Genomic DNA, 13,479 nt, shown 5'->3' on the forward strand with positions numbered 1-13,479 from the left:
GCTCCGTGGGGCTCGCTTTCAGAGAGCCCGCAGGTCTCTGTCCTCTCAGTGCCCATGTTCGACATCACCTGCCATTTGGGAAAGAAACACGTGTTCTCATCAGCCAAATCTAAAGAAATTATTTATAGAAGCTGCAGAAAACCTTAAACTGTGTGGGAGTAATAGTAGTTCTGGTGTAAGCCTTCCAACTAGCTTCCAAAACGCCTGTCTCTCTCTGTTGCGGTTGAGAGTTTTGGCCTTTAAAAATAATAATATTCATAATCGTCTTTATTATTTTATAACATTCTTAGTCGCAATTCAACTTAATTTTTCTTCTGTTTTGTTTTTTTCTCAGCAAATGCTGACTGATCCCGAGGTGACCTCCCAAGAAGGCAATATAAAAAAGGTAGGATACGGCTCAATCTTACGCAAGTTGTTTTACTGTCTGGCTTTTTAACACACCTAGACACTTTATTCTCTTCTTACTTTTGAACAAAGGTGTGTATCACAGTAGCGTCGTAAAAGTTTTCCAATATTTGCTGTTGCTTTTTTGGGTTAAGTATTGTGGTTCTACTGGCGTATTTTTCTGTCTTTTTGTGATTCCAGTATTTATGAAAGAGAAAATAATAGTTTGAAGTGTTCCTTGATTCAGCTACAGTATAAACAGCTCCCAGTCCAAATCGAAAAACCTCATTTACTTCTTTTCCAGTAAAAGAAAATGTTGGTCCTTTGTTAAAAGTGCTAAATTTTTAGAGGTCACTTCTCCATGTAAATGTGGCTTATGTGAAGTCCAAGGGAGAAGGAATAGATAGATGAAAGGATAAAATTTAACTCATGTGATATATTACCGGTGCTTTTCATCACTTTGTGATGCATAAACTATAATACTGACCAGAGAAAAATGTGTTCCAAATACAGCCCAGCTGTATAAATTTCTTCATAGTAGCTGTGAGGCAGCCTCAGCACTACATATTTCAGTAGCCAGCCTACTCTTTCGGTTGGGGTTATTCTCAGTAACACTAAAATGACATTCTTTCCATGGCTGTCTTTTGGTTAACGGCTTTACTAAAGTAAAGTGTTACAAGTCGTATTTGATCATAGCCTCTCTAGATGTCTAGAGGTAGTGTGTCCTTGTTGGAATAATGAGCTAGCTGTAATTCTTTTCATATGCAATTGTCTTATAATGACTATTCACAGTCCTATTCATAAAATATGAGTTTTTGAAAGTGGAAAATATGTTAAATTGGAACTCGCAACAACTGCCATTTTTATTCATCCATTTAGGCGAGCTTCAATACTGTGTCTTAACTCTGAAAGCTAAAAGGAAACGCTTGTTTCACTCTGCCAAACAAAGTGAAATATAATACTTGTCAGGCTCCAAAGTTAGTTTGGGAAAAGATATTTAGATCCATGTCCGGTATGGACCGTTCTATTCTTGCCACAGCAAGAAAAACAAGCTTTTCTTTTTGAAAGCCAGGCTACCAATATGAAGCATCCTTTGACCATCCAATGACCTTGCAAAGGACCTATCGCAATACCGCTGAACTTTTTACCTTGTGCATCTCCATAACTCATTTGGTGTTTGTCTCTGCCTCTGTGGGATCCTTTTGTCTGAGCAGACATGGTGACAAGGTGGCAGGTTCCTATTATCGTGACGCACTTAGCCCAAGGATGGAGTAGATTCTCCATGGCTCAGGACTGCTCAGCTATTTCTTTCTCAGACTTTAATTATGAGATCACAAATAAATTCTACGTCCCTACCTCGCAGAATCTACGTCCCCCTAAAGAGAGCAGGCTTTGTATGAAGCAAGGGTAGAAGGAAATGTTAGACTGGCAGGTTTATATGTTCGATACATGGGTTTGTATTTAAACTTGATTACTTTTATTTCAAAGGAGAATGTTGCAAAAACTACAGGTCTTTGAAAAATACTGTGTCCTTAAATATTTTCCTGTATAGCAGGTATAAAACTGGACAATTATGATATTTGACTAAGGGGGGAAGGACTGGCCTTCCACTTCTGTCTTTTAAATGCATTGTAGAGAAGGACTAGTGGGAGTTTATGAGGTGATAAATTTATTGAAGGATGGGCAGTAGGGTTTTACAGCTAGGGTAAAAAAGGTCAAAGCAGTAAGGTAAAGAGTTCAAGTCTAAACTTTATGGCTTGTGAAAAGACTACTGCTAGACAGCTTTTCAGTCAGAAGAAAATGAAAAATAAAGAATGAAGAAATCATTCTGTACAGTTTTTGTAGTATCCTCAAATTGTTTGTAAGTTGTACTCCAGCATTTTGCTCCAGTGGCACAAAACCCTCTTGGGAGAAGATTTCCTTTCCCAACCTCTCTAAGTCATTCAGTTGTCATATCACTGAAGACACAGTGGTTGAGATTTGACTTCAATTTATTCCTGTTCCTTCAGAGATAAGTTGGTGGCGAGGAGGTGACTGAAGACAAATGTAACTGTAGTGGGTGGGCTGATTTAAACTAGGAGAAAAAGAAATCAGTGCCAAACAGAGGGACCATAATTTCCCCTGGCACATTTGATGGGCTGCTGTATCATGGATTCAGAATTGGGTAGTAACAAGGACTAGAAAGAGAAAAAAAATAATCTCTAGAGTGCAGAGAAAATCTGTAAAAACAGTGAAAAAACAGGGCAGGGAAGGGATGCATCAGTGGCAGTGAGAGGTATAGGAAGATGCACAGGAAGCAATCTCTGCTTAAAAATTGACCCCAATATTGTTTCTGTTGTTAATCTGCCAGGAAAAAAAAAATATCTCTTGTGTAACCTTTCCTAAACTGAAAGGCAGCGAGAAGTCTGAAGGTGTAGCAGGGCGGACACTGTTATACTGTACAATAAAGCAGGCCCTTTTTTGGCTTGGAGCAGAATAAGAAGTATATTCCCGCTATGTCCAGTATTTTTCAGTTTGTGTTGCTGTTATTTCTGCTGGGACCACTAACACCAGAAAGCCGATTCCTTTGTTAGTGGTTGTCTCACCAGACCTAAGATTTCTAGCACTATTATTCAAGGGCCCATATCCAGGATCATTTCTGTGTATCTGGAAGTGTGCTGTGCCATAGGCTGAAACGTGGGATATTCCCAGCGAGTTTTCCTTTTATCTGCTTTGCCGATGTTTAGTGTAACTTGCACAAATATACACCAGCTCCTCATCCTGTTTAATTGTCAATAAGAGATTGTGAACGTAATGCTAAAATAGATTCACTCTTTTTAGTGAACTGAACGCATACGTCCAGAGAAGCGCACAAGCATGTCGGTTATACCTGTGGGTATAGTGTCCCATGTTCCCGAATGCCCTTTTTCTCCAAGCCATCTTCCGGCAGCCTGTTTATTTTGTTTAGAAAGCAGCTCACGCGTTCTCTTGCCCTGAATTTCCTAAGCTTCTCGCTGTATTTCATACCTTGGAAAAATGGCTCGTTATCGTTATCTTCATTGTCATTTTGATTTAACTTTGAGAGGGAGATGAAAGATGGAGACTTCCTCCGGCAGGAAACAAGGCCAGCGTCCGTTACAAGACACCCTTTTTTCCAAGGAGCAACGCTAGGTGTATTTCTCTCTCCTCTAAAAGTCACTTTGGATGATGGTTTGAGAATCATATTGAAGGAGGGTCTGTGTGCAGAGCTCCTAGCCGACCTCCTCTGGATGGGCTGTTTTTCTGACTGTGGTGACAAGAGACCTCAGGGACTTCTCTCTTCAGTAGACTCTCTATTTCGTTTCTGTTTACTTAGAGGGAATAGCCTGAGGGGCTACTGGAGAGAAAACATCTGTGGGAGATAATCTATAGAGTTATCTATCTATCACTCTTGTCGACCCTGTCTCCCTTGAGAGCAAGCTGAGAGACTTGTAATAAAAAGGCATCGCTGAAGAGGCTTTAGGGACAAATAAAGAGACATGTTAAGGGCCAGCTGAAAAAGGATAGAAGACATTATTAAAGCTCAATAGCCGTCTTATCAAAATCCAATAGGATAGGCATTTGGCAAAAGGCTTTAAATTTATTCTTTGACTTTCTCGAGAGCTTGAATTTATCCATTAACAAGAATGTACTGCACAGGGAGCGGGAGATGCTATCAGCTCCAAAAGAGTGGGATTCAATCTGGTGCTGCACAAAATGCAACAACAAAAACTGAAGACAAAACCGATTTTTTTCCCCTACTTCGGCTGACTTTGTACCTACATTGCAAATTCTAGAAGCTGGTAATACAACGGTGATGAGACTGTAAACCAAAAGTAATTTATGCAGCACAGTCATTTATCCCCTACTCCCAAATCCCATAGATCTTTTTTTTAAAAATGAAGGTACTGTTAGAAAACTGGGTGAGATTAGGAATCTTGACCTTTTAGAAAGCATCAAGCAGTAAACAAGAAACCTAGGTAGATGGAAAGCTTTTATTCCTAAAACAGAAGTAAAAACCAACTGATGTTTTGTTACTGCAGATGCAAAGCAGGATAGAGCCATAAATCTCTCCAGGTTTATTATTATATACAAAATGCTACAGGTCACAAGAACCATCTGATACTTCAGAAACACATTGTTCACACAAGATGATTGATTGATAATTATGATAATTTGCAAAATGATTATTTGGGTATTATAACCATAGTTTGTCCCACTGGATTGCTGTGAAGACATTTTCTATATCACGGGCCGTCAGAAATGGCCTCTGGCAACAAGGGATATGGAAAGGTCTGGTCGGTCTCTCCCAGTGGGATCTGTAGGACTGATGAATGATGACCCAGAGGAGTAAGAAATCAGACTTCAATAAGCAGTCAGGAAGGTAGTTAGAGAAGAGCAAGGGAACTGTTAACTGTCTTTTGTGGAGCAATTACGAGCTGGGCCATACACCCTCAGGCCCAAGCACAGTCTGTCATAATATTATACATGCAGAGAGAGATTGACCTAGAGATTTTAGCCTGAGCTGTTTAAAGTTCCTGGATTTGCGGTGCTTCGCACAAAATACGTTCGCATTTCTGCATTTAGTATGTATTATGAATATATTTATTATCTGTATCTAATAGAAGGTGTTCTGAGACTGTGAGTAAAGATTTTAAAATCCAAATTTCCATTATATTTCTTCATCTTCCGGTTCTGTGTATTGAAGAGCCAAACCCCCGGTTTTAGTGGTTTTAAAGTGGTCTTCATACTTGCTGAGGATTTACACTGTTAACCAGACTGAATTATTTTAAAAATATCACCTGCTTTTGTGTGCTTAAATTTAGCTTAAAAAAGGAGAGCGTGTTCTTATAAAATGTACCGGACTATGGAGAGCCCGAAGACAGCGCTGCGCAGTGACTGAACCGGAGGTTAATGATGCTTCGCAAAACCCTACGAGATTGTGTAGCAATACCCAGTTATCACAGTTAAAGTCCGGTTTCAACATCAGCACTGCCTTGCAGTTACTATTTCAGAAAGAGCTTTAATTTGCTTGTTTTACAGGTTGTATCTTTATGAAATAAAGGTATGTTTAGCTGCCACAAACAGAGGCAGCTTTGAGTTGATTTTTATAATCTTTCCTTGAATGGACTTGCGTCATTCCAATAAGCCCTGGACAAAAGAGTGGACAGTTGTCTGAGAGTCTTTTTTATAACATTTCTCTCTTTCCATTGTTAGAGAGCTTCTAATAAAAGAACCAGGAGTCCATTAATTCAGTGAATGAACATATAGTAAAGTCAGTTCCCTCTTGAGAACAATAATGTTGCGGTCAGCTTAGGTTTCCATGGAAACTAAGTACTTCTAAGAAGTTTGCATCCTTGATTTTGCTGAAATGAAGCATGTAAAGTAAAAAAAAGGTGTACGGCTTGGCCAGAAAAGTCGGCGAAGAAAGTGATGGTTAAATTATTTTTGCAGGAATAATGTTGTATGTTTAATTTCTCTGATACAGATGTTTGGGCTTGATCGTATAGTGTGTGTGTGTGTATGATGAATGATTCCGTAAAGAGGTCTCTGGGGTTTTGAACCCATAAATCAGGCCGAGTTAACAGGACTAGCAGTGGTTAAGTTTGCTCTCCCCGTATCTCCAGTACATTCGAGTCAACTCAAGCCACGTGCATCACAACACGATGTGAACGGTGTGCCTCGGCACAGGTCTCTCTCCGGCGGTACAGACGGTCAGGGTGGTTAATGGCCATTGACTGTGTTCGCTGTTGGCAAGTTCATGCAAGGCGTGGATACGGTGTGAACGCCTCATACAGTTTTAAATAAGTCCTTTCTGTAGATTAAGGTGGTTCTTTTCCTCCCTTCCACTCTAGGCGAGTTCACTCTTAAATCACTGCAGCCACCGGTGTAAACCAAAGAGCAATGGCGTTGCTTTGTTCTTTTAGCACTAATTTATAACCTGCTGTCTTATTTTCTTGAATAAGTGAATTGCTGTAGCTGAGAGGGAAGTGTCCGAAATGTGTTGCTGAGCTATTTATACACATTGCTCCAAATGACACGCATCTCTGCTGAACAGTATCTCTTAAGATAAAAGTGTCCGCTTAACTTCAGGCATAGACAGTTATGAGAGGTCACCTTGCCTTCGTATAATGTGCCTCAGACATAAACACTCGATGGTGGCCTCAAGTTCTCAGCAAAACCAGCTACACTTTTTTGGGAGGGAGAAGGGTGGAGGTTCTTCCCTTGACAAAACAAACCAACCCACTGGCATCGGTTTCTATTGGTGATCTGCTGCATCTCTGAATAGGAAGCGTGAGTAGTAGAGTCAAGTCCAAATTGCTGTCTTATTTAACCGCTGTGCCCGACCAGTGGTCTGCGGGGGGGGGGGGGGGGGGGGGGGGGGAAGCCAAAACCACTCCACTGGTCATTTATAATAAGTGTCAGAGTCATATTTCAGCGTCAGTGGAACCTCGTCTCATTAGGGCAGAAAGGGTAATTCATTAGCTAGCCAGTCAGAAATTCATTCTTTTTGTAAGTGGTTCAAAACATCCTCCGTTGGTGAGTATTTGTGGAAGAGCAGGGGCAAAGCCTCGCGCCATTCCCGTTCTCGCCCTGCCGGGCGGCGGGGAGCTCACCTGGGGAGCTGCGTTTTCCGACGCTGGCTCGTGGCCGGCAGGGTCCGGCTGTTCCGTGGAACAATGCGAGTAAAGGAGACTTGCTAAGAGATTTTGGCTGAGTAATCGGTTATGCCAAAGGCATATGCAAATTTAAGATCTATAAACTTTTTTATGGCTAAGAGCTTCCCAAATAGTGTGAAACCCACATATCCCTGTGAGTGAGCTCTCTCTGCTTGGTGCTTCTGAGAACGATCACAAGCACACATTAACGGTTTTAACACTTTTCTCACAATCCTGCTTATCTCTGAGTGTACATATAATTAATGATCCCTTGTTGAAAAACCACATGTAACACCATATGTGAAATTAAAAGTGCTCTACATACGCGCTTATTCATTTGAATCAAGGTATGTTTTTAATTGTTTGCATACCTTTGAGCGCGCACTCTTTTTTTTTCTGCTGACAAAATGAACTGCAAGCTGAAAGGCTGGCATTTACATACCGCCTGTAAGACGATTACTAGTGAAATAATATTCTGGATGATTAGGAGGTATTACAGCCTCTACTCAGTTTAAAAATGCCAGAATGCCCCAGAGATCCCCATGAATCTGCTGCCAGCCGGCCCCTGTCAGAGCTGAAGGCAGCACTGTCTGGAGCCCAAAATCAACTTCAGGAAGGTCATGTGAAAGAAAATCCTCAGTCATCAGGAAGCCCTTGGCCTCGTGGCCTTTCTGACATTTTCTGACAAACCTTAAATCACCAGAGTAGACAAAACATCACAAATTTTGGAATGATAGCCTCTGGGATTTCAAAACTGTATGTTAACTTCGAAGGTAACCCCCACCTCGGTCCGCTCTGCAATTCCTCCTCGGGTGCAGAGGGCGAGCGTGCCAGGAGGTATTCCTGGAATTACGTCTGGACTCAGAACCACACGTGGGATGGACCGGGAGCGCGAGAAGACTGTAACCGATACCGCAGCGGAGGAGGGAGCTGCAAGCACGCGTGCGTGCGTGTGTTGCCGCCAGTTATTTACGCAGTACTGGGAATATACATCAGAGTTGTAAGAATAGATTGCACTGAGCAGGACAGGTTTCTGTTCCAGAGTGAAATTTGGAATCAGGATTTATTGTATACATTACATACATTATAGAAGCCAGATGGTTCTATTAATATAATCTGTAATCTTGAGGTGTGTGCAGTATTCGGTTAATCACATTGTGCCGCTATTAAAGAGAATATATATCAGGTAGGAGGCCTATTAGAGCTCGCTAGCTAAAAAGAAAAACCTGGACAGTAATTGGGGAGGAAAGAAAGTGGGGGGGGGGGGGGGTGGTGAATAGCAGGGAGAGAGACTTGAAGTTGGCCCCTAGCACCTATGGTGTGGCTTTAAAAGGAAAAAAGAAAAGCCAAAAAGCAGGGAACCGGATGCCAGTGACCTATAATTAAATATATATATCATAGCGAAAACAAAAAATGCTTTTGTTCCTTTTTTTATTTTTTCCATATTCTGCTCTAGAAATATATCAGGGGTTTACCAAGCAGTAAAGCTATGACTGTTGTCCCATGCACGTTCCAGGAGCGCAGTATATTTTGATGATGCCAGTTAGATGGGGTTTTAGATTAGATGAGGTTTTTATGAGAATATAAAATATGTGTTCTGAAAAAAGCCCAAATTTATTTTTCATAGGGCAGTTTTGAGAGAAAAATAATTACTAGAAGTCAGCTATTCAGTGACGCTCAGCAGTACCTTGTCTACCCATGGAAATTTCAGCATGCGAAGGCAGCACTTCGTAAGCAAATGAAGCTCATTCCCTTTGCTCTGTGTAGCAGATACAGTAGCTGCATGAGTGCTCTCTGCTGACACCCGCAATACAAAACCAGACTTATTTGAGGGTAAGGCGGAGATTTTGGCTCCGCGTCTTAATAATTGTCCTCAATTCTTTTTTTACTGTTTCTTTCCACAACACCATGAGTTTTCAAAACTTTATTTCGAGTTGGGCCAAAAATATTTTGCTGAAACTGAATTGAGTTATACTTTCGGATTATTTCCTTTAGCTTCTGATAAATTTTAATTTCTGGAAATACTTTGCTTTAATAAAATTGTAACTTTTCAACAAAGTAGTTTTGAGTTTGGAAATTTACAATCAATACTAGTCTTAGCTTTAATTTATGTCTACAATAGCAGTGAGCATTTATGTAGTATTTAAACTGACGAGGACGTGCCAAGTCCAAAATGCCCTGCATGCTAATTCAGAGACACAAGAGCTTGCAGGGCTGGTTTTGTCCTTCCCAAGGAGGAGATAAAGCAGCAGTTGAGGAAATTGCAACACGTCCAAGACTCTACGCTGGCATCGTTCATTTCCAGAGCTACCAATTCAGTCAGCGTTAGTCTGTGCTTGCGGGGGTAGTCCCCGTTCCGCCCCGGGCTGCGAGCTACAGCTCACCACCCGGATTGCCTAGCTTCCAGAGAAGGAGGACGTAGCCTCTACTTGCATGAATCCACTTCTGCTTTTATGTTTGGCAGGTTCCGTGTGAGATTCAAGGGGCCTACAGCTTTGGTCCTGCTAAAACAGGCAGACATGAGTGCTCTTTCGTGTGCGTGGGTATTTCTCGGAGCAATAGTGAGAAGAGGTATAAAGTCTGAAGAAGGCTAATGCTATTTATAATTGCCTCAGCGTTCTTCAAGATGACCTACGAGTTGGTTACTTGATGGCAACTGGAATTCAGATACGTGTTTTATTTTTCTTCCTCCCGCTGGCTGATCAGCACTTTCTAAATTTAGCAGCTCATTACAGGACGTGGAGCTGGCGGGAGAGGAGCGCCGGAGGTGAGCCCCTGCGGGGCCTGGCCGAGCCGCGGGACGTGGCCTGGCTCCGGGGCAGCCGCGGGCGCGCCATCGCCCGCACCGCTCTGCGGCCCCTCCGCGGGCGCGTGAGCTGCTCTGCGGTTCATAAGTCCCGCTCTCGTTGCCTTTGCTTTTACCTTCGCTGAATTAGCAGTAACTTCTTCCTGACAGACACGTAACCCCAAGGATAAGATAATGGAAAAAAATAGCGTGAAATGTGAACTTTATCCTTCCATCTTCAGTTAGGACTTGAGTAATTTTCACTGAACTTCCAGCTTTAGCTTGATGTTGTGAAGTGTTGAAAGTCCCCTGATTAAATTCCTGAGCCGAGAAGAACGAACGTTATCTCTCCCTCAGCACTGCATGGGGTTTTCTGGTGACAGTTTCTGTCCGGTCAGGCAGCTCTCGGGAGTTGAAGTCTGGTTACTTTTCTTTGAAATTTACAGTTCTGCGGGTACTATTTGACCAGCTGTTAAAGCACACAGACAGGAGGCACATTAAAAAAAAAAAATAGTAGTAGTAGAGGAACCTAAATTAAGTGCTTAAATCCTTACTTGGCCACCCAAGTGATTGACTTTTTTTTTCTTTTTTTTTTTTCCTCTTTATTCTAAAATACAACACAGAGGCATAGAACAGAGGTATAGAAAACTGTGGAATAGATTCTAAACTAGTTTATAAGCTTTCAAGTAAGTTTTCTTCCTGCTCGTATTTATGATTAATGTGTCCTATAACTAACTGAAATTAAGAAATGTTCTGTCGCATCGAGGCATGTTATCTCCGAATCTTTATGAGTTACCTGATTGTTTTAGGGGTTTGTTGCAATGAAAGCTGGCCTCGGAGAAGAGTGGGTTTAGCTTGCTGCTGAGCACGCTTCCAGATCACTACCGATTCCTGCAGAGAGAGTTATGCGTATCTGCTGTCAGACCATTTTAGGCCCTGGTTGATGCAATAATTCCTTCTGTTCCAGAAGACCTAAAGGAATTGTTTCTTTTAATTTCCACTGGAATCTCAGTCCTAAGCTTTAGCTTGCGTCACCCTGAAGACGACTTATATGTCGTCTTATACGTCTTCTTATACCTTCTTATTCTTATATGTCTTCCTTACATGCAGTCTGGAGGAAACTCTGGGAGTTTAAATAAATGCTATTGCATCAAGGTAGTTTTTATGATAGTGCTGAAGAGGTATTAGTCGTCTTTCTATAAAGAATTAAATTTAAAAATTAATCAAGAGGAATTTTTTTTGTATTTCCCCCTGCAATTACATATATGTCTTTATAAAACCAGACAAGTATCGACTTTCATTGTTCGTTCACTTCCCTTAGTGTCTGATTAACTTTTTTCTCTTTCTATAGTTACACCCTTGCAGGTAGCTTGGGGCTGGCAAATTCAAGTAGTCTCTCACTCAGCTACCGCATCCTTGGAATGGAGATTTGTCATTTTGTCATGGGAATCTTGAAAAAGGTGAATCCTGAAAAACTTTTGGCAAAGGTTCAGATATGATGGTGCCGGGCTGCTGTGTAAATCTATACACCAAGAAAAACACTGTCCGTCTTCCGAGACGCTCAGCTCCACGTCAGTCTGTCTCGAGTTACAATGGTCATTGTTCTGACATAATTCCTCTTCTGTTAGCTCATGTGCTTAATATGGGTGGTTGTTTCTCTTTTACCTTAATTCCTGTTAGGAACAGAGGTCTGCAGCAATCCTGTTGGGTTATTTTGTCCAATTTCCTACAATCGCATGCAGTAAGGTTGTACAAACTTTCATAATTAGGTTGTGCCCCCTTAAGTAAGATAATTTCTTTCAGGCTTTTTGTCTTCTGATGACTAGAACACGTCTTCTAAGTTCCAATGTAAATTTATTCCTGGCGGTTTATATTTGCTGGTCCTTTTGCCAATAAAAACTTCTAATTTGAATGGTATCCCATCTTCCAGTCCAGTTCTGATGTTCACCATATGTTTATTTGTTCTTTGCTTCGATAGGCTTACTGCAGAGAGCATCGTATCTCCTGCTAAGTGAACCTCAGTTTATCTGTACCGCCCTTGGGAAAAACTGGGCAATCCCGGGGTCCAGAAGCGTTAGGCTTTAAGATCAAACTCATTTTTGCAAGGGGTTGCTATCTTGGTGCATGTCTAATGTCTACAGTAGTGGCATCCAGCACAGCTCCCTCCTCGTCCTGAAGCTGGGGTGACTTCAGGCAAAGGACCTCACTTTTTGTGCCCAGATTGCTGTTCCCTCAGCTGTACGATGACTTTTATAACTTTAAATAATATTAATTAAATTTGAATTTAAATAACTTTAAATCCAAGAAAAAAAAGCCAAAATATTATCAAGTAGACATTTTTATTATTATTATCCAGATAACGAGTTTTTTCAGAGCAATGAAGTCAGAAAAACAGGGTTTATTATTTAATCTTGGTATATGTCTATGTTATTTCTGAACCTAGACCAAGGCTTTAGCCATTTCTATATGAATGTTTGTGTTCTTGTGACTTAAAAGTGTTACACAGATGGAGGCTTGTAAAACGACCATGACCGTGAAAGCAGATTGTTCTGAGATGATTTTAAATGGCCCTTTTTGCTGTATGATAGGAAGGTTGGCAAACAAGTCACTGATGAATGTCAGAGTTTGCAGTCTGTTTGGTTTGGAAACTTGCTCAGAAGTTTGGATGCATCTCTGAAATTCATCAGAAACCCTTTGGTCTGAAAAAACGTTGATGAAAACCGTGCACATAGCATTTCTTTAAATTAATTTCTTCTAATTCCTCACACTAACTGGGCTGGAAATACCCAAGAAATAGGTTTCCTTGTTGTATTTTCTCCGTTCTGTTGGCAGTGTTAGCCAAAGCCTTGAAGTGTTAGAAGCTTATGTACATAAATAATGAGAAAATAAGCTAATGGATTTTTTTTCTTTTTCTCTGAAAGTTGAGAAATGCTTCAGAGCTGGACAAGGCTTTGAGTGTGTGTTTTCCTTCTTGCAGAGGTTTAGTGGAATTAAAGAGCAAGGACTTTTTCTTTTAGTATCTCTAGATGGATTGTTCCATAACAAAGGAGAGCCACGAACGTAGATATGGTTGGCATAACAATAGATTTGAGAAGAGGACTAGATAGTGAGTGGTAAATATTAAGAACAACACACTCATGTGCCAGTGACTTACTCCAGAAAGGGAGGGATAACCAAGAACTGCCTGACGGCAGCACTGGTAGATTTGGCCCCCACCTCAAAGTGCTGTCAGACGGATGCAGTCCTGCGCAGATCGATTTGAATGGTTGGAAACAATTGCTGTTACTGTGGTACTGTTATGCTAGAGGAGAACCCTTCACATTTTTAGGCTTTGAAGAGCAAGAATGTGTTTTTCAGATATGTGGTTGAATTACTAGTTAGTGTCAGTCAGCAAATGTGCGGGACTCTCTTTGGGTAGGAAAAAAATTCTGTCAATCTCATTCACCGTATCATCCTGTATCTCTGCTTGTTCAGTTAGTCTTGTGCTTCTTGTATTCTTTTTCTGTGATGCTTAAATTATGTCAGACCCTGAATTCTAATAGCCATGTGTTTGGTCTTTCCCAGTTGTGAATAATCATGCCGCTCTCTTTGTATTTACACAGCCATGGTTTACCTTTGCTGGTAGCCCTTCTTCCCCTAGTTTGTTTTCACTCA

General features: G+C 41.2%; 1 protein-coding gene across 3 annotated transcripts in view; it reads left to right on the plus strand.

The window, feature by feature from the left end:
- Window positions 1–13,479, plus strand: part of PRDM16 (PR/SET domain 16) — a 350,029-nt gene that overhangs the window by 182,030 nt on the left and 154,520 nt on the right. For all 3 annotated transcript variants that reach the window (XM_075114016.1, XM_075114019.1, XM_075114017.1), the window contains exon 3: window positions 335–385. In XM_075114016.1, coding sequence (XP_074970117.1) covers window positions 335–385 — 51 coding nt within the window. The remainder of the gene's footprint in view (window positions 1–334; window positions 386–13,479) is intronic.

Source organism: Phalacrocorax aristotelis, chromosome 19 (assembly GCF_949628215.1).
Source record: "Phalacrocorax aristotelis chromosome 19, bGulAri2.1, whole genome shotgun sequence".
Classification (NCBI taxonomy): domain Eukaryota; kingdom Metazoa; phylum Chordata; class Aves; order Suliformes; family Phalacrocoracidae; genus Phalacrocorax; species Phalacrocorax aristotelis.